Here is a 24,172-nt window from a genome sequence, read left to right as displayed (position 1 = left end):
ACTGCTATATGTCCATTCCACAAGAAGAAAATGAAACAAAAAGTAACAACATAAGGAAGAAAAGATAATAAATTTCTTCACAACTTTTTCATATCAAAATAGACATGCTACTCCATGCGCAGTTTGATCAAATTATCTAACTAAACGAACAAGAATTTGAAAAGGAAAATCCATACAACTTGGTGGAAGTAAAACTGTCATGTAAACAAGCTTCTTTTTATTTTCCTTTCTCCTCTTCTCTTTTGACTGAGTTGAGTTATGGGCATTAACTAAATGCATACAAAACTCAAACAATGAAACAGCATAAGATGTAATTCAGCTGAAGGGTTGTGTGATACTTCAGTAACAAAAAAGTTACAGGCTGAAAAGCTAATACAAACAAAAATCTGCACATGAGAGGTGTTAAGCAATAAGTTGCAATACAAGACATTCTCACGTCTCTATGTTAAGGTTTAATATACTACATCACTGGATAACAAATTACAAGATACGTAAAGAAAAAAAGGTTTCCTAGAGGGGGAAAAAGCGGCAGCTGTAACCGCCATTAGCCACCTATCGGATAAAAAAAACAAGACAAAAAAACTTATAAACGACACTATAGAAGGAAGTTATCTATAATATGGCGAACCACGTCAACACCATCGGAATTCAACCAATACCTCTTCACCTGTAACATGAAAGAGAATATGTATAAGCACAATTAATAGTTCAAACAAATATATCACTTATCAATGTGTCTTCAGTTCTTACTTTTCAAGACTTTTAGGTCATTTTGACAAGTTTCATTCAGTAAAGAAATACACAAGAAGCAAGCATGTTACTATAACTAATCTTTACAAATTGAAATCATTAGATGTAAAAGAGATAAAAGAAAGTCCAAATAGCAAAGCAAATTAAAACATGCATAATATTAAGAGTATACAGAACTAGCCTGGATTGTATTGTGAGCAATGAATCTTTGTCTGCTCTTTTGGAAGCTAACATCTACGCGCTCCCAAGATACTTGAGTGAGACCTCTGATCATCTCCTCTACATATACATTAGACAAGTGCTCATTACATACCAAAATAAACCGATTGACGAACAAAGAACATTAAAATAACACAAAATTCAAAAGTAGAAAATTATATAGTGATATAGGTTTATATAAGTAAAAAAAATTGTATTTGCAGCCAAAAATACCATTTGTAGGGTGTATGACTAATTGTATTCAGGATAGTTTTGAGTGTAGAATAAAATAGTATAAATAGGTGTGCAAGGGAATAAAGTGAGTATGCAAGGATTGGAGTGAAGCACTCTCTGCATCATGGAGAGGACCTAAGCCTCTTGAATTGCCTAGGGACATTGTCTCTAATTCTCTGGTTCTAATATCAACATATACACAAGTTTCCTCTATTTTTCTCTATTGTTCTTGTTTTAGCTACTGTTATTGTACAACGGAAAATCAGGTCTTATCAGTGTACTAGCCATACTTGAGCAAATCATAATGGCAAGAAGATGCACAAAAATCAAACAACTACTACAGTAATTATGCAGCAAGAGAATAGCAGAAGAATCCCCAAACCTTCCCAACCAAGCATCTCTTCTGAAGGCACTCCATTATGCTCATAGTGAGAGCTCTCTCGCTCAATACGTACAATATGTGGATATGTTATATCAGACACAACAAGTTGATCTGACTGGAAATAAGTGTGGAAAGAATAAGTTTAGCTTGGAATTATATGCATGTGGAACATTACATCCATCAACTGTAAAAGGAATTACCTTTGGAAGTTCACTTTGACGCCTTATGGATGATGTTCTCCAACCAACCATGTCTTTAGATGAGTGAAGAAAAACATAGAGTTATAAATGCAAGGACAGACCAAATCACACTAGTGCATAAAACAGTCAATCACAAGTTGAAAACAGAATCAATGAACAAGGATACGATCATAATTTGCATTTGCATATGCCACACGACGTTTGAATACACGTAATGCTGATCTGAAACAAACAATAATATAACACAAATTACATAACAGACCCAAATGTTACAGAAATTGACAAAGTGAAAAACTCATACTACCACTAACATGAACTTTAGGTCATCGCAGTCATTAACCATTCTTAGTAGAAGGGGCTTTTTATCATCATTATCCGTAAGGAAGAGATGCTTCCCTGACCTCCCAACAATCAAGTGTGCAGTTTGTGGAGCACTTTTCTCAAGAAAAGAAAGACCACAAAGAAAGGGTAGCTGTAAGAAAGAAAAAAAAACACTACTGAGTTCCAAAATCAGTTGTTTTTATATGCTTGCAAAATGGTCAAAGATCATTGATGAAAAAGGCTTACCCCAACAATCATAATAATAGAATAAAACTACCTCTTTGTGTTCATGTCAATGCACTCACACTCATGTCACAACATTCACTAAAAGACACATACACAGTGCAGTGCAGACACAAATTCATTACACATGTCAATGTGACTGCCCGACTTTTACTCTTTTTATCCGACCACGTCTTTTTCTTTTATTTAAGAGAATTGTTTAATTTAGAAAAAGGAAAATTACAGATGAAGATAAGATATCACCTACAGCTAGAGAAAATGAAAAGGGATTAAGATAAATTAAATCCAGAGATTTCAATCTCATGGTAGATCAGAAAGGGATAAAGCTTAAAATACTTACAGCTTCTAATCCACGAAACTACCCCAAAATTTAGTATTTCATTCAACCACGTTAATGTAAATGCATACATGAAATTCATCAGCACAAGCATCGTAACACATTTGCACATTTAAATGTGCTCGCATTCACTAATGCAAGTAAAACTAAAGGGAGGCATTTAGTAATCTACCTGTTTGTGTCCTATTGAACCAAGATGTGGAGTTGCAACGGTTACAAAGTTCATGGGCTCCAACCCAGCAATTTTACCTTGGCATTGGCCAAGGCTAGGCATTAAAGTGTTTGTGTTTTCTTCATTTAAGTGATTTCCATTTATACATGAAGGCTCTGATTTTGGAACAGATTTATACAGACTTCCGATAGCATACCTTGCTACAAGGCCCCCTAAAGAATGAGCTACAAAGGAAATTTTCCGCATCCTAGGATTTTCAGAAACAACAGACAACACCTGCACTTACAATAGAAACTTTTTCATATTGTTAAAAAAAATTAGGGGGGCATATGATATTGATTGACAATCATCGAAACAAAGTTATTCAAGATATCGAGATTCATATATTAGAGATTTCAAGGTCATTAATGCCTATATACTACCAAAATACCTCTTCAGCAAGCCTCTCACCCATAGTGTCAACACCATCAAATGTTAATTTTGCATAGTTACATGCACTGCCTGTAAACATACAATTATGGTAATAAGGAACCTTTTGCAATTTTGGTAAGAAATAAGCATGTCAATAACAATTAAAGGTTTTGCCATTTAGGTAAGGAAAGTGGAAAGATCAATATATTACTTCCACATTTTCTTGGACGAGGGTGGGAACATGAGAGATCACAGCACCCAACCCCACTTGAATTAGTCTCAAGTGACAAGAACACAACAGAATGAGATTTGAAAATCACAAATTATAGAGCATGCGGACATGAAAGACAATTTTTGAGATAGGAGGTCATTTAGATTGAAAAATAAATAAAGAAAGGGAAAACAATACATAATGATGGAGTTTTGAACAATGTTATATGAAACTAGAGTGGTGTGGTTCACAATTTTTCTTTAAGAACAGTATCAAAAGGAGTATCATTTATAAATGTGAGATACACATATTATATAATATATATAGATTATAAATTTATACATTTTTAACTTCACCTAATCCTACAATATTTCTCAAATCTCAATCTTATAAGTGCAAACCATAGTACTTGCCATCTAAGATACCCCTCTTGAGTCAATGTGAGATAAATATTGTGCATAAGTTAATGATGAGAAGTATTGTAGCATATAGCATACTTGTTTAGTGTAACTAATGTAAAAGTGTAGTGGTAAACAAAAAAAGGGCATGCGATACTCAAGGATTTCAGATGGCACAAAATGAGGTTTATAAGGATGAAATTTCATCGTGGAAGTTAGATAAGCAACTAATTTTAAAGTTCAAATATAAAGGGAGAAAAACATATGTTATCCACAAAATAAAGCAAATTACTTCTTTATCCCTAAACCTTGTGTGCCGCTTACTTCTAGGGCATATTAATTTCAAACAATACCTTCCATTGAAAGGGTTGGATAACTATCGAACTTCAAAGAAGAAATTAGTGTCTTGTCATGGGTATTTCTTAAAGATGAAAGCATGATATGATAACGAAGTCTTCAATAATATATTTCTTTTGTTAAAGTGAAAGCTAAAAGGCTGATGTGTAATGAGATAAGACTACTGGCTATCAAAAGAAAATGAAAATGGGAGAATGCAGTTTAATTTTTCTTGTATTCTTATAGAAGTGAAGTGACAAATGGATTTTCCTTCCACGGTTCCACCTTTGTTCTTTATTTTCTTTCTCTTCTCTTGATAAGATTATTTTGTTTCTTATTTCCCCAAAGAACTAAGTTGAAATATACTCCTTGGAAAATACACTGAGAAGAAGAGAATCACCAAATGCATAAATAATTGATCAGCCACAAAAGAGAAGAAGCACTAACAGTGTACAAATACTTTATCAGGAAGCCTCTCGACAAATTGGCCTGCAGCATATCTCCAATCTGCATCACTGAAAACATGGATCGCTCCTTAACTACTTTGCAACATGATAAAATGCACTAAAGAGGTAAAATCACTGTTTGCTAAAAAGATAACTATTTTAAAGTGATTGGAAGCATGATAAAAACCACATGGAAAAGATGCAAAGGTGTTAATACTTATGTGCCTTGAGAACAGAGAAAAAACCTCTTCTTACACTAACCAAGTACACCCTTTTAAGTAGTGATGGCTATGTCAATAGGCCTCGTCCTCATCCCCCACCCCACCACCCCATTTCATTCCCCCGATGGACAGGGCAGGGGTCTGTTGCAGTGTGGAATCCAAACAGGCCCATTTAGTTAAAATTGATATTTTAGATAAAAAAAATTGAGATACAATCATAATCCAAAATTATAAAAGAAAAATCCCGTTTATGGGTTCATAAATATGTAAATAGTATTGATATTAATAATATATATATATTTTTATATTAGACATTAAACCTCGTTTAATATTTTCAGAGACAGCAAATGATCCGTCCTGCCCCATTTCCTCAAAGGTTAAATTGACATCACTACTTGATAGTAATTTTGTTAAAGTTAAGGCGTTTGCCCAACAATTCAACCCAAACGCCTTACTACATAGTACATAAGCGTTCCAATTGGAAAGTAACAGTTTTCTTTCAATATTTTCCCCTGAATTTCAAAGGTCACATTGACTAATCCAAGAAAATTTATTTAAAAGCAACAACAAAGAATATCATAATTTGGTTCCTAACTGTGCAATTAAATTTTGTGTAATCAAATTACAGTCATACCTTCCATTAATTCCATTGACCATAATAACAAGATGCTCAGGTTTAGCCCTATCATTATAAACATCCTCACCACCGCCGACGCTGCTACTAGCTTCGGCTCTCAACTCATCTTCGATTCGGTTGTACGACGAGCCACCACGCCTTCCGTAGATGAAATCCGGCGGCCATGACCAATTACCGGGGAACATGAGGTTCCCCGATCGCCTCAGCGAGCTCAAGGCGAAGCAACAGTCAAAGCGGCGATAGCGATGGTGGTGGTGGTTGTTGCGGTGGTGATGTAACCGGGTCGGGTTGGGGTTGCAATCGGGTCGGTGAACTGAGAATTTGAGTGGCGGCGGAGGAGGATTGACGGCGATCATGTGCGAGAACGTAATCCAACCGTTTTTCAAATTGAGCTGAATCAATCAGTGGCACAGCGAGTTTTAGTGTTTTAATGGAAAATAATTATTATTATTACTATTTATTTTTCCTTTTATTTTATTTTAAGGCTATTTACATAATATTTATGGTAAAAATAAAGTTAGATTACATATTACCTAAAAAAGAAAAAGTTAAGTTACATAAATATGGCAAAAAAATTTAAGATTAATTTAGATTTTTTCCTTGTGAACTTTGATATGTACTCGTGCTTTCTAAATTTTTTGGTTGTTAAAAATTCATTTCAAATTATTGAGATTGTTGGATTTAAGGACTTTTGTCCAATTTTACTAAAAAAAGTGTGACGTTGATGAAAATTTAAGGGCACAATTCGGTACGTGTTAAAATCCAGGGGGCATGATTTTGTAAATATTAATGTTCGGAGGCATAATTTAGTATATGGACAATCGTCATATTAGCAAAATTGAATGAAATTAGACGAAAATCCTTGAATCCAACAATCTCAATTGTTTAGGGGAAATTTTTAATGACCTGAAAAATTCAGGGGATATAATTTGGTACATGTCAAAGTTCAGGGGGTAAAAATCCTAATTAACCAAAACTTAATAGGTTACATAAATTAGATTATGCATGACTTGATCGATATGTAATAAACACATCTTTCATCAAACTTGTCATTTACTATCAAAAGAATTTATCATATCACAATGATAATCAATAGTAAATCAGCCTGAATCCTGAGTATACATGAACTCCTGTTTGTGTTCATTGAGTTTTTTGATTCACTTATTAAAGTTATTCTCAAAGAATATGATTCTTACAACTTCTGTTTTGGGAGCTTAATAACATGAGTGGCTGGGAACATGTTATACTATAATGGAATTCAAACTTTCCTAACGGATCGAATATTAGTTCCATTATAATGTTAATTCTGGGAGTGCTAACAGTTGGATCTAAATCTATAATAAGTTATAGATAAACTGTTCATATTGAACTAATGGTACATAAAGAATTAAGAGATAATTAGAAGGGTAAAATTGTATGTTAACCAAATCTAATTATGAAGTAATAATTAGAGAGAGGTACTTATATTGATTATATTAATTGACTACAAGTAACAATTCTATAAATATAATTTCATATTGTCAAAGAGTACAATTTCATATTTATAGTGGAATAATAATGAAATTAATAAATGAAATTAATTTGCTGATGAGATTTATGGTAATCTTAGTTTTTTTTTTTTTTTATTTGAGCTTTGAAATATAGGTTCATGGTCACGGAGTCACATTTATACAGCATTGTACATGGAAATTTTTTATTTGATAAATGGATTTCGAGTGAGAATTAATTTTCATGGGAAATAAATTTTTAAGGGCAAAATAGTAATTTGTGAAATTATTATTTTAATTAATTATGGCAATTATAAATTGTATATTTAATAGTATTTAACTATTTAATTTTATTGGATAAAATTATATTAATTAGTTTAATAATATTAAAGAAAGAAATTGAAGAGAAAATGTATTATTTTAGAGAAAATAATATTTATTTTAATCCTTGTGAAATGAGAGATTTATGAGAATTAATCCATTATTATTTATTGGCAGAATAAATAATAATTATTTGTGACAAAATTGAGAAACTAATTTTGGACCTTAAAATATGACCCACACGTGTAGGACTATTCTACACGTGTAGAGTGACATATAAATGTTCATGATTAATTTAGTTTAATTATTTTATTGAGTTAAATAATTTAAATTAAATTAAGTGAATTATCTTTTAATTATTAATTAAATATATTATTAAATAATTATTTAATTTAAAGGAAAACTATTTAAATAAAAGATCTATTGATATTTTGCAGCCATGAATGATTGGACTCTCCACCAATTAGATGTCAATAATGCCTTCTTACATGGTGACCTCCATGAAGAAGTATACATGAAAGTTCCTACTGGTTACCCTTGTCCTCCCAACTCCGTTTGCAAATTACAAAAGAGTATATATGGCCTTAAACAAGCCTCTCACCAATGGTATGAAAAATTGAGAACACACTCCTCAATAATGGTTTCAAACAATCTCCATCAGATCATTCTCTCTTCATAAGGCAAACATCAACATCTTTTATTACCGCCCTCATTTATGTTGACGATATATTAATTGCCAGCAACAACCCGACTGTCATCACCTCCTTCAAAGAGTCCTTAGACAGCAAATTTAAACTCAAGGACATTGATTCATTACGATTCTTCCTTGGCTTAGAAAATACTCGTTCTAAAGAAGGCATAAATATATCACAACAATCATTCACACTTCAACTACTCACCGATATAGGTTATACTGGTGTAGAACTAGCCTACACACCTATGGAGCCAAATTTAAAACTCACTGAAGATCAAGGCGAGCTCTTATCCGATCCTACTTCATATCGAAGCCTCATTGGCAAACTTATCTACTTAACCATTACTCGACCCGACATTACTTATGCTGTCAATAGGTTGAGTCAATTTCTAACTTCTCCCCAAGTACCCCATTTACATGCTACATCAAAGGGTTCTACAATATCTTAAAGCTACTCCGGGTCAAGGTATTTTTTTCTCATCCAAAACAACTACAAAACTCTCTGCTTATGCAGAAACCATCCTTTCCCCTCAGAATGTTCTCGTGTCTTTCTTCTCAGACACAGACTAGGGTGGCTGCCAGGATATATACAAGGCGTTCCATTTTTGGTTATTGTATTTTTTTAGGCTCTTCTCTTGTCTCTTGGAAGTCAAAAAAATAGCCTATTGTTTCTCAATATTCATTGAAGCTATGACCAATACAACTTGCGAAGTAACTTGAAAACACTGCTATTCACATTAGCGAATTTGAGAATAAGATGGATTGGTTCTATTTCAAAACCAATTAGCAATAGGAGGAGTAGCCCATTCATCTTATACGTCACAATTTATTTCTACACATTAGCAATGTGAGACTAACTCTAATACTCTTTCCTGATGTTTTCTCATAGTATGCAAGTAACACGTGTCACACACATTGTGGAATGATCAATATGGTGGGGTCTAATGTCCCATAATACAAACATGAAAAACTCACGGGGCAACACAAAATCTTCCTTCACGAGAAGAAAGAAACTTTAAAGCTTTCCAAATCCAATCATATATATTATTAACATTTTATATACGAATCACATGTACTCATGCAAAATCCTCCAAATCCTACGTCCCCATCAAAACCCTCCTCTCCTCATTTACCAACCAATCAAAATCATCCAACACATCACACTACATATTATTTCTTATATAGAAAAAAAGAAAAAAAAAAACCATCCTAATAATTAATAAAACATTTTCTGATATTATTTGTGGTTGTGGTTGGTGGTGATCAACATAAAATAATTTTACATCTATTATAATATAAGGAATAAAATCCAAAAATTTAATTTACACATATATATAATTGGTAAAATTCAAATAACAGATTCTTCAAAAAAGAAAAAAAAGTAATATAAAAGAGCTAATGAGATTGAGAAAATGAGTGTCACAATTCACAAATCTCAAAATGGCCAAACCCCATTTGTTCTTCATTCTCTTCACATCTCTACTACTCATCATCATCACCAACAACAGCATAGCCCAACAAACTCAAATAACCAACAAAAAACAACAATACCCAACAAAAGCACCAGTAATGCCTAACAACGAGACGATATACAGAGTTTCGAAGCAGTTATGTTGGGGCTGCGTAAGGGAGTCACTAGAGTTTTTATTCGAGCACAACTTGGCACGTGCCAAGAAATGGGAGCTGCCCTTAGCGTGGGACGGGCAGCTCCAAAAGTACGCTCAGTGGTGGGCCTCACAAAGAAGATCTGATTGTAAATTACAACACTCGTTTCCCGAGGGGGATTTTAAGTTAGGTGAGAATATATTTTGGGGAAGCGGGTCGGATTGGACGCCGAGCAACGCAGTGGATGCGTGGACCGATGAGGAGAAGTATTACAATTACGAGGCGAATAGTTGCGCCGAGGGGCAGATGTGTGGGCATTACACGCAGGTTGTGTGGCGGAGCACTAGGAGGATTGGGTGTGCTAGAGTTGTTTGTGACGATGGTGATGTTTTCATTACTTGTAATTATGATCCTGTGGGGAATTATGTTGGTGAAAGACCTTATTAAATTAATTAGGTAGATTATTAATTATAATTAATAAGGTATATATATATACTATAAGTACTATTATATATTGGATTATATATTCTCTCTATATATATATTTGTATGTACTCGTATAAAAGATTGATGAAACAATATACATTTGTGTTTGATTGTGATTATAATAAAATAAAATAGAAATTAATGGTTATTTGATTAAACTCTCTTGTTGTGACACCAAGAAGCTTAATTGTTTTAATACTATATTTTAGAAAGCTCCCACATTTTTTTTTTAAAATACTATATCTTAAATTTTTTACTAATATTTATTAAAAAGTACAATTAATTTTTTTTTTTTAAATCTCTCTTCAATTTTTACATTTTACAACGAGAATTCAACTTAAATATTTATGCTTTAACTAAACACGACTCGACATATTTTGGCTTTTGAGTATATTCTCAAACTACTTAGCCAAATGTAGATGTTCTGTTCTTTCTCATATTCAATGAACATTATAGAAAAAGTATGTTTTCACCTAGTACAATTACTATTGATCTATCACCAAAGTGGCAATTTCTTATTATGGACAAATATGTGTCAGATCAAGTATTTAATTTAGCCCAACTCTAATTGTAAGTGATTTCTTAGATGTAGAAGTTTTACTGTGGATGGACTACTTACATATTTGACATTTTTGTGTAACATTTAGTTACTACACCAAACAATCTTCAAAGAATGCAAAACTCTCATATTTTCCAATGAAAATTTTACTAAAATGACCAAATGGAAGACATAAATTAATGAACAACAATTGACATGCATTGATTTTATATAACATAAATTAGTATGTAGTTGTAAATTTAAATTAAACATCAATTATGTGATGTTAATTCCTCAACCAAATCACCCAAAAATGAGTAAGAAGATCCATTTTCTTCCATGGCTACCCTACATTTATCTCTCATATCTTTTACTCTTACCCTCAAAATGTTATCACTCTCCATCAACTTCTTTACTCCTTTCTCAACCTCCTCGGCCGAAACCAAATCGACACCGTCTTCATAATCCAACCTAATCTCACTCGATAATCCCAACTCTTTCGCTATTAGAAAAGCATTCATATGTTGCTCAGCGAAAACTGGCCACGTGGCAAGTGGCACACCGCACCATAAGCTTTCGAGAGTTGAGTTCCAACCACAATGAGACACGAACCCTCCGATGGCTTGGTGTGTGAGGATAGTCATTTGCGGGACCCATCCACACACCAAGCCAATCTTAGCCGTTCGTTCCAAGAATCTATTGGGTAATACTCCTTCAAAATTTGAAAAGTCAATTGAAGGATTTATTTCAGACTTAGACGGCTTACGCAAGGCCCATAAGAATCGAAGCCCAGATCGTTCAAGCCCAATTGCAATCTCATTCACTTGAGGCCCACTTAAATTACCCCAACTTCCAAAACACAAGAATACCACTGAAGATTTGGGTTGGTTATCGAGCCAGCTAATCACTCTCTCTTTCGGGGCTCCATTTAAATTCCATTCACCCGACCCGTTTAGATTCAAAACAGGCCCAATAGGAAAAATCTTCGGGGCTCCATTGGACACGAGCGAGTCCAAAGCGAAAGGTTCCAACTCTTGCACTGTATTTACAATAATACCCTTCATTTGGGTAAATTTACAAGCATGGTCCACATGGACAGAAAACCCACCATTTTTACACCGCTCCATCTCCGACCGGAGAAGAACTCGTCGAGGAACCGAGTTAGCAAACCCACGAAGAGTTAACTCAGTGAGTGACTCGTCAGAAGTGAGATTCGAGTTCGAAATCGGCAACTCGAGTTCGTAGCTGAGAAAAGCCGCGGGAGAAGGGTAAAATAGGTAAGAAGGAACATCTAAGTCGTTTGCCACGTCAGCAGCGAAAGTACAGAACAAGTCAACGATCAGCCCGACGACTCGTCGTTTTTTTGACTCGGAAACAATCGCGTTTCTTATGTTGACTTTTTGCTGGTCAACAAGCGCAGTTATATTGGCCACGTAAGAGGGGAATTGATCGGGTGAGGGTGGCTCCACAAAAGGGAGGAGGAGGAAGTTAAGTGATGGTGATGACGTGGCGTGGAGTGATTGGATGTAGGAATGGATGGTGGGCCATTGTGGGACCGGGATTAGGAGTACTGTGGCGGTTAGACGGTTGGGATAACGGTTAATTAGGCGGCGAGCAAATTCGACGGTTGGGGTTAGAAGGCCGATTCCTGGAGTGGCGATTAAGAATACGTGATTTTGCATGTTTTTTTTTTAACTAATAAATTTAGTTTTCGAAATTAAAAAAAATATATATCGTATTAATAATGGTTTCATATATGTTGTAGATGAAGTGATGTAGGAGAGTTTTTGGCTCGTTTTATAGCATTCATTATCAGCTGATTGTTGAGTTTGAAGAGATAATAAGTAGTAAATTGTATATATAATATATATTGTTATGTGTGCAGATCCACGTATAACGCTAAGTTATATGCAAGTTGTGTTTTTTTTGCTAACTACTTTTATTTTATAATATTTATTTGTAAAGAAAATATTTGTTTATGTTTTGAGTGTCCTCGTAAATTGGATCGGTTCATATATATATAAGGTACAAAACAATTTATGATGTATGCTAAAACCCATATTGTATGGACACAATATAGTCTTATCCGTTTGGTTTTAGTTAGTTAGGGCGCCACATTGGGTAGGGCCGGTAAAACAGGTTAGACATGATAACACGATTCGAAACCCGCACGAGAGTTAGCGGGTTTGGGTTTGCCTTAAATGAGCTCGGGTCGTGTTCGGGTTGACTCGTCTAACCCGTTTATTAATAAACGAGTGGTGTTTGGGTTGATAAGGCTAACACGATATTGACTTGTTAATGACCTATTTAAAGTTATTTTAGTACTTTAACGTGTCATAAATAGGTTATAAACCTGTTGAATACTTCATAAACGTGTTATTGGTTGACATGTTTAAACAAAATATGCTTATAAATGGGTTACGCGAGTCGTGTCGTGTCAACCCGTTTATAAACAGGTCGTGTCCGGATTTTATTTTTTGACACGATTATTAAACAGGTCGTGTTCGGGTCAAGCATGTACTTGTTATATATGGGTCTCGACACGATACGAACATGGAGAATAATATAATTTGTACTGAAATAGTTATTCATTTTGGTACTGAACGTGTAATTAAAATTTTGTTATAATATATTATCCCATTAACATATACAATTAAGATTTTTCTAATAGATTTTATTACAACAAATATAAAAATTATCTAATTACTAAAATTAGGGATACACATTTGGGCCCCGCCCGACCTGGACCTAGTAAACTCAGTACTCGAAAAAAAAAATAGGAAATTTACATGGTATACTAACTTTTGTCATTTTTTTACAAAAATATTGCCAGACGGTATTTTTTACTTTTTTACTGTATTTTTTTTATAAATTTCATACTGTAGTATACTGTGTTAAGTTTTCACTGGTGTTTTACTAGTGTTTTTTAGTTGTTCTACTGGTATTTTGAGTTGTTCTGTTTTGTGTTCTTCTAGTGTTTTATAAAAATACAGTATTTTTGTAAACATTTCTGTGTGACAATATTTTTGTAAAAGTTATTTCAAATTCTAATATTTTTGTAAAAGTTACCCGCCCATAACACTATTTTTTTTTAAAAAAATTTATATATATTTTAAAGAGTCCCAAAATCAAATTTGTCTTAGGCCCATAAATTTTCAAAGGCGGCCTTGGTTAAGCTACCTTACACATATATAATAAGTCAGTGGTTCGAGTCCCCTTCATCTTTATTTTTGGGTTCGCCAATACTCGCACACATATATTTTAATTTTATACTATAAATAACTTTAAATACTCACCTAATTTGGTGTTGTGAAAAAATCCTTGACAATAATGCACACAAGTCTTGCCCTAATAATTAAGTTTTGCTAATGGGATGATAAAATTGATTGATGTACTGTGTACAGTACTAGAACTAGGGGTGGGCATCATCCAATCCAATCCAATTGAACCGAACCGATCCAATCCAATTCAATTACAAAAAGTTGGATATCCAATTACAATTGGATTGGATTGGATGCTAAAAATTGGATTCTAATTGGATTGGATCGGTTATTGGATGTCAATCTCAAAATCCAATTAAAAACCGATCCAATCCAATTACATTTATATATATTAAAAAATTATTTATATAATAAAAAATATTGAAAAATATAATAAATATTTATTATATTTTTATTAGATTTTTTTGTATGTTGAATTTGTAACACTTAATTGTTTAGTGTATTTATTTTCATGATGTTTTGTTCTATTTTATTACTTAGAAATGTTGTTGTTTTAATTATTTAAAACTTTTAGCTACAATACACTTGTAAGAATAGTATATTTATGAAGTATTAAACTTAAATAAAAGTGATAGTTAGTTTTTTACGTATTTTTCTTTATATTTTTAAGTTAATATTGAAATTTAGGTGTGTAATTGGATATCCAATTAAAAAACCGATCCAATCCAATTACTAATTGGATTGGATTGGATTTTGAGGTCTAATTGGATTGGATCGGATGATGATTTTCCAAATCTAATTACTAATTGGATTGGAGTGGATGAGAAAAAAAAGGTTGGATTAGATCGGATGCCCACCCCTAACTAGAACTACACTATACATAATTAAATATTAATTATATCCATAATGCATGTTTTGGAAAATTCTTAATAATTTATTAAAATAATTACATAAGGTACTATTTTTTATAAAAAAAATTACATTTTTTATGTTTAAAGATTTTTTTTATATATTTTTTTACTATTTTTCATAAAAATAACACAAAACAACATGAAAACTACATAAAAATAACATCTAAATAACATCAAAAGTACTACAACAACAAAAAATAACATACAGGTAACAAAAAATTAATAACAAATTAACAAGAGTATAACATAAAAAGACCATATTTTCTGTAAATAAAATAAAAAAAATTATAAAAATATTTAAAATTCTATGAAATCGTATTTTTATAATTTTTTTTATTAATTTTGTGTATTTGTGAAATAATCCCTAATTTGTTACGCCTAAAAGGGTTCTCTATATTTTGTATGACTGTTATCAAATTTTATGGAAAATATACTTAAGTAGTTGTGTTTACTATTTTACTCAATTAAATTAAGATATATTTAACAATATACTATCTGAAGAAAATAATTATTAACTTAAATTAGCCTTTACTAATTCTCTAGCTCAGAAGTTTTTAAATGAATTGTGGTTAAGACTTGGAGGTGAGACTTATATCACAACAATTTATAACCAATGTAATTACATGGTAACCATCCAAATAATAATACTATATTTTTCACCAATCAAAATTAGTCAACACACATCTCAGCAACACAACCAAATTAAGTCTTATTGTGTCATGCATACAAAAATAACCCTCCAAAAAACACCTATATATGTAATTAATTATCAAGACACTAACATTTACAAAATATTTCAATATTGTCTAACAATCTCAATCCCTACAAACCCACTCCCCTCCCCCAAAAAAAATGGGGAAACCCCATTTCTTATCATTGTTGTTGCTCTTCATTCTTTGCACAATAGAATACTCGCAACAATCTTTAGATGATAAAATATCGAATTATCTTAATGATAAGACGAAAGGGGCTTCACATGATCTAGCTGATAAGTCAAAGTTTCTGGCTGCGCATGGCTTGGCTCGTGCCAAGAAAGGGTTGATGCCGCTCATGTGGGACTCTAAACTTGCTAAATACGCGCAAGATTGGGCCTTGAAAAGAAAATCTGATTGTGAGCTAGAGCATTCCTTTCAGGATGGCCAATTCACACTCGGGGAGAACATATTTAAGGGTAGTGGCTCTGATTGGACTCCAAAAGATGCTGTAAAAATATGGATGGAGGAGGAAAATAACTACTCGTACGATAGTAATAGTTGCGCGGATGGCAAAATGTGTGGCCATTATACACAAATTGTGTGGCGGAATACTAAGAAAGTGGGTTGTGCTAGGGTTATTTGTGACAATAAAGATACATTTATGATTTGTAACTATGATCCGGTGGGTAATGTATTTGGTGAGAAACCCTACTAATTTCTTAAGCTAATAATTAAATATTGGATACATGGTACATATTATGTACTAATGATTTTATGTAACAATTAGTGAGGCACTATTAGAGTATTTTTCTTTCAAAAAGAAAAAAAAGATTGGATTACTTTCCAATTAGTTAATCACCATTAAAAGCATATATCTCTATCTCACATTTTATATAGATATATTGTAATTACATCCCACACACCAAAAATTCATCGACTCTCATCAGCTTCTCTACTCTAAATTATATTATTATTTTTTTTTATTTTTTTATTTTACCTCAAACGTTTATATTACATTATACGCTAGTTTCTTTAAAATACATTACCAGAATTTTACTTTTTTTTGTTTTTTTTTTCAAATTTTAATGTATTTTATTAATTTTAAATATATAAATGATGTATACAAACATTCCCATATAAAGAAATTAAAAAATATTATATATATTTATAACAATGAATATTTTATAAATGTAGAGTATACATAATAAATTTTAAAATAAAAGTTTAGAGCACTTAATATAGTATATTTTAATTAGTTTAATCATTTAAATATTTTAATTATTTTTTATTTTAAAGCATGTAATGCGAGTGTTCATTGCCAAAGGCTAACCCACAAATCAAAAAAGGAAAAAAAGGAAAGCATGCGATAAAAAGAGCATTGCTATTGAGCACTAGTGGTGCTCAACACTTTCTATAGGTGGCGCCCTATGATTGGCCTTGGTTGTAACTTATCCTGTCTGATATGCACGTAGGGTGTGCAACCAAAAACTCTCAAATGCTCAAACTTGGGTGGCTTCCCTATCCACATCTCTAGAGGTATTTTAAAGTTGTTAGCCACTAAAGAACACCTATCTATTAGATAACATGTTGTTATGGGAGCCTCTCCCCAAAATGGCCTCTTCAAGCTTGCTCCTAGCAGCAAGCATCTAACTCTTTCCATGAGTGTTCTATTCATTCTCTCAGCAACTCCATTTTGTTGAGGGTTCTTCACCATAGTTCTATGTCTCATGATTCCTTCTCTTGCACAAAAAGCTTTGAACTCATTGGAACAATACTCAAGTCCATTATCAGTTCTGAGGACTTTGAACTTGTTGCATGTTTGGTTTTCCAAGAGTTTTCTCCAATTGATGAAAGTCAGAAGGGGATGGTCTTTGCTTTTCAAAAGGGCCACCCACACTTTTTTGTTATAGTCATCTATTATGTTCATAAAGTAGTATGCACCTCCCATAGTTGGTATTTTGGAGGGTCCCCATAGGTCATAATGTACATAGGATAACATTTCAATAGTAGTATTCTCACCTTTACTAAATTTTATTTTGCATGCTTTCCCAATCACACACTCATCACAAAACTCAATCTTATCTTTCCAATTTTCCTTGAAGTCCTCTCTGGCTGACTTGGCCAAGTCTGAGATGCTAGAGCCTAATTGAACTTTTGCTTGAGTTGTTGATTGCTGGTGCAACACTTCCTGCTACTGATTTCCCATCCAAGATGTAAAGGCCATTGTGAAGATGGCCTTTAATAAATTCTTGTGATCCCTGACTTACCCTCATAATATCATCTTCACTCTTAATAGAGTATCCAACCTTATCAAACATACCAATAGACAATAAATTTCTCTTAAGATCTGGTACATACCTAACCTGTTGTAGTGATTTCAGACAGTTGGCATGGTTCTTGATCATAACAGTGCCTATTCTTTTTATGTCACATGATTTATTGTTGCCCAGTAGTACTGTGTCGTTGTTTCCTTCTGAGAATGAGTTGAACAAATCCTTGTTAGGGGTCATGTGGAATGAGAATCCTAAGTCTAGTACCCATTCTTCACCTGAGTCAAGACTGGATGCCACAAGGACATTAACATACTCATGTCCATCTACAATGTCTGCTTCTCCATTGTTCTTGTGTCATGTTTGTTGGCCATCTCTTTTCAGTTTTACCTTTAGAACTAGGCATTAATCTCTGAAATGACATTTTTTGCAATAGTAGCACTGTTTTCCAGTTGTTACCTCTTGGATTTGATCCATTTGGCTGGCCTCTTGGATTTGTCTTGGATTGATTTTCCTTGTAACCAGTTGAGTGATTCTAGTTTCTCTAGTAATATTTCTTGGAAATTTTCCCTTGACAATCAGTAGACCTTCACCATTGATCTCACCTCTGTCATCTCCCTATTTTTGAATCTCCTTGGAGTTGAGAGCAACCTTAACTTCTGTCATGGTAAGTATTTCCTTTTCATAAAAAATTGTGTCCACGAAGTACTCATACATCTTAGGCAAATAACTGAGTAGTATGATTGCTTGATCTTCATTCTCAGTCTTCACAGCAAGATTGTTGAGATCAAGGATGATTATGTTAAAATCATCTAGGTGTTTCTTATTAGTTCTATAGTTTCATCCATCCAAAGTGTATGGAGTCTTTTCTTAAGGTACAACTTGTTTGTTAGAGATTTCTTCATGTAGATTGATGACAACTTGTTCTAGAGACCAAGTGCCTTTTCCTCACTAGATACTTCTCTCAACACTTCATTACCAAGGCTCAAAAGGATGGCTTTGTGTGCCTTTACCTCAATCTTAGTCTTCTTCTTTCTTTCTTCTATGAGATTCATAGCTTCATCATATAATGCATTTGAGATACCTTTGTGAACTAGAAAACCTTTCATCTTAATCCTCCACTAGCTAAAATCATTAGAGCCATTTAATTTGTCCACCTCAAATTTGGTGGTAGCCATTACAAACTTGGTTCTTGAAGGTTTGAGTCTGAATCTTGAAATTTCGAATTAGAATCTTGGAAGCTTGAATGTGATTCTTGAAGACTTTGAATGTAGATCTTGAAACCTTCCACTAGAACCCGTGCTTTGGTACCATTTGTTGTGGATTAAATTCACAATAATGTTGTTGTTATGATTAATAACAACTCATAAGAATCAAATATTCAAACATTCAATACTGAATTAAAGTCAAACCAAATTATAATACAAGAACAGAGGAAGCTTAGCTTGAAATTAGTAGAAGCAAAATAATGGATTCTTTATTAGTAATTAGCACATGATAGCAAGAGTTTCCAAAATCAAGTACACTCATCAATGGTGTACAACACCAATTACAAAAGATCTCACATTAAGGAGTGGATCAAATACACCAGTGTGACAATTAGTAGTCCCGTGATCTGTAAGGGGAAATACTGGGTAAGCTGTCTAATCTCACACTGCCTGGGAAAGGTCAAGTGTGATGATTCTAAGACTGTGTAGGTATGGGACTACACAGTCGAAGAGGGTTTAAATGGAGTGATTGGTACTACCTATATCAATAAGGTACATCTTTTTTTTCTGGTAGCCCATCATGAAAGAATTCTACAGTTAAGCGTGCTTAACTTGGGATAATTTTAAACAGTATAGAACAATCTTCTAGGTGCTGAAGTCATTTAAGTGTAGAGCTGTGTAGTCTATTTATAGGTTGACAGTTGTATTGGTTGGAGAGAAATGGAAACCCCCAACTAACTTAACTATCTCTCAGACACATAAACATAAGAATGTGTTGACTTCAATTAGGGATAGAAATTAGGTAGGTAATAAGCGGGTAATGCACCTCCCAACCCCATCTCTATTCCCCATTTATGCCTCCATCACTGCCTCTGCCTCGCTTAATCTCCAATGGGTTCAGGGTAGGAGAATCCCCATTGGATATGGAGACCCATCGGGTACCTATTAAAATTAAAACAACAACAATAATAAGAAAATAACGTAATGCAAATAAAATAAAAATAAAAAACAAGATATTAATTTTAAAATAAATAAATATTCTACTTATTAAAAAAATTTTATTACACAGTAAGTTAATGAAGATTAATAGTTAACTTTATAAGTATAGTCAATAATTTTAATACGTAATAATTAGATAAAAGTTATATGAAAAGTTTAGAAACTATATATTTACTGGGTCGAATTTAGGGTGGGTAGTATTACTCCTGACCCCACCCTGAACTCGCTTCGGGTATATAAAATTGCACCCCATCCTGCCCTGTTACCCATTAAGGTAGGTAATTACTCTAGCCTCGTTCGGGGTGAGTACCCATCCTCGCAGATCAAATTTCCATCTAACTTCAATGCTGCAACATAGTTGACAACATTGGTTTCACTACTACAAAATTCACTATTCACGTCTGTTCTTAAGTGTCACTTAAAGAATTTACGTCGGTTTATAAAACCGACGTATATACCGTAGTCGCAAATAGTTTTTTATTAGCGTCATTTTCAAAACGACGCAAAAATTTTTTTTCGACATTTATAAACCGACGCTAAATACTTACTTTTCTATTTTATTTTAAGCGTCGGTTAAAAAATGACGCTAAATGTTTCATGGCATTTTAAAACTGTCATAAAAAACTTATTCCGTCGGTTTAAAAATGTCATATCTATTACGAAAATACTTTTTTTTTTACCTATTGCGTCACTTATAAAATGAAGCATAAATATCAATAAGGGAAAATTGTAAATTTTTCATGCAATTTTCTCCACCTGCATTATCAAATTTTAGAATAACTCTATATAATAGTAAATACATAATACAAAAAAAATTAAAATAACATTTTTAAAACTTATATAAAATTAGTAATCGATTCTATTAACTAATCACACAATACCAAAATTGTTAATAAAATCGATTCTAAAACTTAAATTCGTATATCGTAAACTAAATATAAACTAATAATATATGCAAAATATAACAATAATCATAAAACGTGTTACTCATGTATTATAACAAAAGTGTAGTAACCTTAAGTACTTAATCTATAATCAAAGGTTTCACAAATTCAGCTCACTCATCCCGTACAGCATTGATCTCCTCGTTACTATAGGGAGCGTCTAACTTGAACTGTAAAACAAAAGATAAAAAAGCATTAATCATTATATTAAAAGTATATGTATAATTAAAATACAAACTAAATAAAGAAGAGTAGTTATTCATGTTTCAATGTCTTCCTTTCCCTATAGTCAAAGTCCACTCTGATGCTAATGCTGGATTTGACTCCAATCTCTCTCCAAGGAACACATACTCAAGTTAAAAAAGTAAACTTAAATATGACTTTCACACAAAAATTAAAGACATAAAAAACTATTTGATATACAAATCAAAATTATAGTATGAAATTAAAGCGATTATAAATCACATCTAGCGACTCAATTCAATAAAAAATTCAAAACAAAGACAAAAGATAAAAGCAGCCATACATTGATAAAACAATTTAGTATAGCCTTAATTAGTATACAACAGTTGCATTATTCTCTCACCATATGGCTAGATAATTATTCATAACAAATAAATAAGTACAAGAGAGAAACAAATGTACAAATACATACACACATAATAATAATATATATAGAGAGAGCATAACAATTAAGGGAAAAAGAAATAAAAACTTACTTTGATTTTGGTGTCTGCATTTTCTACATTTCCCTCAACCTCAGTTTGAATAAAATGTATTGTACAAAGATTGACTGAGATGCCTCAAAATTCCACCTGATCCACCAAAACTTATGTCAGTTTCAGAGAAATCTTTGGGTGAGAAAGAAATAGAAAATAAAATAGGTTATATATGTACAAATAAACGAGTAAATGACTCTATATTTTTCATTATTAACAATTTTTACATTTGTTTCAAGAACAAGGGTATGATTTTATTTTCCTTAAAACTATAAATGTATAAATATATATATATTCACTACCATAATCTTCCAAAAGTGTTCTGAATCATTTTTTATTATTCACCAGATCCTAAAAATGAAATTATCCAAATCATTAGTAAAAATCAAAACTTTAAAGCTATTGCAGAACAGAGAAATTCAATTATCATAAAACTTCAAAAAGAAAAACACCACATTTTAAAAAAAAAAAAGATCTTAACTTTATCACAAAAATGATTCAAATGACAAACACAGAGTACACAAATGAGTTCAAATACTAGTAGTATTTTCAAACAATCAAAACCAATAATAATCGAAAAGCAAAAAAAAGTATAATTAGTAGTGCTGAATCAAACCAGTACAATGAATAACAACAAAATTATTTTCAAACTAATGAGCTGAAAAAATTAGAATCAGATTATTGAGTGTGAGTTATACCTGAGGAATCAAAGGCTAACCAGAAAACAAACAAACCATTCATATTTGGTTTGGAGACTAATCATTAGACAGTAGTGTATATACTATATATTCTATCATTATATAAAATTAAAGGCATGGGCAGGTTTCGTTAGAACAACTATTGAGACAACAAAATGCCAATGCCAAACAGTATGAATCCAAAACATTTCCTAAAGTTAAACTTCATATTGGCTGCAATATAGTAGAGTGGGTTACATTATTTATTTGCTTAAAACCCATGTTTCGCAATCTCTAAGGGAGCTCCCCAAATCACAAAATCAAACTTTATGAGATTCTATTTTACATAACTCTATCTAATTTCAAATTTTCCCTTTCTGGCTCTTATCATAAAAACTGTAGTGCCCCTTTTATAAATAATAATTACAAAATATCAATTATAATAAATCTAAACCATCATATTTTGTCAAATAGAATTACAAAATTCATTTCTCTAATTGACTAATTCCTTTTAGCTACTTAATTCAATTCATGGTTGCACACATGGCACAGTTTTTTACATAAAAATGCAAAACATAAGAGGTAAAATTTTGCTAATAGAATCATTAACCACTCTTGTAATCAGACTAAATTAGCACTAGAAACCAAACTTGTAAACCAAAATTAGCATTATATAATAAGATGTAAATAGCTTTAAACATTTTCTTCCCTAGCAGTAAAATAACTTTACACACAATTCAAACTAGCAAAATCCTATTGCAGAATAAACTAGTGGATAAAGACAGATTCGCAAAGAACCTGATTTTTAGAAACTGTGGGACTGAAATGGGCGTGAAGACTAGAGCATCACTGAGTTTAACAGTGAACAATGAACGGGTCAGCTGATAATTAAATAGCCAGACCAAGAAACCTCAATCCTTAAGCCCTAAATAAATCTGATTTGGCCTAAATAGGTATTACAAAATACACAAATTATACACAATCTAGATTAAAACTTACACTTAGGAAACAAAAATACTGAGGATGATGATACAAGAAGATGATTCTCACCTAAGGAGAAGACGATGAGGAAGAATGAAAGAGCTGCCGCCGCTGTTGGAGAAGAAGGAAGGTTGACCAACTGAGAGGGAAAGAAAGGGCAGAGGAGAGAGGGACCTGGCGAGACGGAGAGGCAAAGAGATTTGAAGGTTTTGCACAGAGGCGGAGGAGAATCGCCATAGGTCTTCAACAGCTCAATCACACACCTAGGGTTCACGAAATGAATTGCTTGTGTCAAAAAAAATTTGGGTAATTGAATAATAAGAGGTTTTGTGTGAGTTTATAATACTAGCAACATGTTTAGCGTCGGTTTAAAATTGACAGAGAACACGTTAGCGAGACTTTTAAAACGAAGCTGATTGTATATATTATTTTTTTCAATTTTTTTCTTTTACCGTCGGTTATATAATTAGTGAAGGATTAAGCACCGACGCAAACCATCAATTATTTGTGTCATTTTCAAAATGACGAGAATATTTAATATGGTACTATTTACGTCGGTCAACGCGATGAATAGTCGCGTTGACCGACGTAAATAGTGAATTTTGTAGTAGTGTTTAGTGGTCTAATTTCTAATAGAAATATGTATATATATTGGTGCACTTTTAATGGGTATTACTCATGAATGGGTAATATTAGAAAATTTTGAGTTTTTATGATTAATTTTTCTATTTAATTAGAAAAATTTCTTATTTTTACATTATATGGGCTGAGATTAGTCCATCAGCTGAAAAAAATAATAAAAAAAAGTTTTTCGACAAAAAAGTGATAAAAAAAGTTGAATTTGACTTAAATATTTTTTCATATTGTTGCCCTCTATTTTGCCCAAACTACGTGGACCAATATGACAACGACACGTGGAT

At 32.6% G+C, this 24,172-nt stretch overlaps 4 protein-coding genes and 1 long non-coding RNA gene across 6 annotated transcripts; 2 read left to right on the top strand and 3 right to left on the bottom strand.

Annotated features, from left to right (window-relative positions):
• Positions 1-314: 314 nt before the first annotated feature.
• LOC115725001 (uncharacterized) lies at positions 315-6,004 on the bottom strand. Its single transcript, XM_030654397.2, has 10 exons — positions 5,495-6,004; positions 4,641-4,708; positions 3,268-3,338; positions 2,838-3,113; positions 2,076-2,236; positions 1,931-1,986; positions 1,765-1,817; positions 1,565-1,679; positions 932-1,029; positions 315-667 (listed from the first exon to the last, which is right to left on the bottom strand). The coding sequence occupies exons 1-10, from the start codon at positions 5,851-5,853 to the stop codon at positions 596-598; spliced, it is 1,329 nt and encodes a 442-aa protein (XP_030510257.2). The 5' UTR covers positions 5,854-6,004; the 3' UTR covers positions 315-595.
• Positions 6,005-9,373: 3,369 nt separating this feature from the next.
• On the top strand, positions 9,374-10,247 carry LOC115724626 (pathogenesis-related protein PR-1). The gene has a single exon (XM_030653956.2). The coding sequence runs from the start codon at positions 9,440-9,442 to the stop codon at positions 10,049-10,051; it is 612 nt and encodes a 203-aa protein (XP_030509816.2). The 5' UTR covers positions 9,374-9,439; the 3' UTR covers positions 10,052-10,247.
• Positions 10,248-10,858: 611 nt separating this feature from the next.
• Positions 10,859-12,349, bottom strand: LOC115694870 (UDP-glycosyltransferase 43-like). The gene has a single exon (XM_030621973.2). It carries the CDS (start codon positions 12,307-12,309, stop codon positions 10,900-10,902), a length of 1,410 nt encoding a protein of 469 aa, XP_030477833.2. The 5' UTR covers positions 12,310-12,349; the 3' UTR covers positions 10,859-10,899.
• A 3,155-nt stretch (positions 12,350-15,504) lies between these two features.
• LOC115694869 (pathogenesis-related protein PR-1-like) lies at positions 15,505-16,324 on the top strand. Its single transcript, XM_030621972.2, has one exon. The coding sequence runs from the start codon at positions 15,612-15,614 to the stop codon at positions 16,167-16,169; it is 558 nt and encodes a 185-aa protein (XP_030477832.1). The 5' UTR covers positions 15,505-15,611; the 3' UTR covers positions 16,170-16,324.
• A 4,433-nt stretch (positions 16,325-20,757) lies between these two features.
• Positions 20,758-23,712, bottom strand: LOC115715991 (uncharacterized). 2 transcript variants are annotated; one of them, XR_009688234.1, is made up of 4 exons: positions 23,322-23,712; positions 23,070-23,216; positions 21,595-21,690; positions 20,758-21,045 (listed from the first exon to the last, which is right to left on the bottom strand). It is a non-coding gene; the product is annotated as an uncharacterized LOC115715991 (long non-coding RNA). The 2 variants fall into 2 exon arrangements; XR_009688233.1 differs by lacking the exon at positions 23,070-23,216 and having other exon boundaries at positions 23,322-23,685.
• Between the last annotated feature and the right edge of the window lie 460 nt (positions 23,713-24,172).

The sequence above is a fragment of the Cannabis sativa genome, chromosome 6 (genome assembly GCF_029168945.1).
Source record: "Cannabis sativa cultivar Pink pepper isolate KNU-18-1 chromosome 6, ASM2916894v1, whole genome shotgun sequence".
In the NCBI taxonomy this organism is placed as follows: Eukaryota; Viridiplantae; Streptophyta; class Magnoliopsida; order Rosales; family Cannabaceae; genus Cannabis; species Cannabis sativa.
This window is presented reverse-complemented; position numbering and strand designations above follow the sequence as displayed.